The 354-nt window shown below is 60.7% G+C and overlaps 1 protein-coding gene across 1 annotated transcript in view; it reads right to left on the bottom strand.

Moving 5' to 3' along the window:
• LOC119426476 (protein 4.1-like) overlaps positions 1-354 on the bottom strand; it is a 129,062-nt gene that overhangs the window by 1,748 nt on the left and 126,960 nt on the right. The window contains exon 24 of the mRNA XM_037694037.1: positions 19-288. Within this exon, the coding sequence (XP_037549965.1) occupies positions 19-288 (270 nt within the window). The remainder of the gene's footprint in view (positions 1-18; positions 289-354) is intronic.

Below are 354 nucleotides of genomic sequence, written 5' to 3'. Positions count from 1 at the left end.
GAGCAGGCCGAACCGAACCCCCTCGATGTCCCGCAGCTTGCGACGACATTCCGTGAAGGCCGCCCGCGCCCGGGCCGTTTTGGCAGTGTAGTCAGGGAAAACGAAGATATTCGTACCGTTCACTTTGACCCGCTGCAACTCCCTCGCCTTCGCCAGGATTTTCACACAGTCCGCTTGGTAGTGAAACTTAGCTACAATCGGACGGGCCCGCTCGCCTGCTTTCGGTTTGGGGGCTGGGATGCGATGAGCGCGGTCCAGCAGCGGCTCCTCCTCGAGGTCGAAGGCCTCCTTTAGCATCCGAGATACCGCAGCCGTTGTCGCCGCTGATGGGTCATCCTCCGGAACACCAATGAT

Source organism: Nematolebias whitei, chromosome 20 (assembly GCF_014905685.2).
Source record: "Nematolebias whitei isolate Nwh7 chromosome 20, NemWhi1, whole genome shotgun sequence".
NCBI classification, from domain to species: domain Eukaryota; kingdom Metazoa; phylum Chordata; class Actinopteri; order Cyprinodontiformes; family Rivulidae; genus Nematolebias; species Nematolebias whitei.
This window is presented reverse-complemented; position numbering and strand designations above follow the sequence as displayed.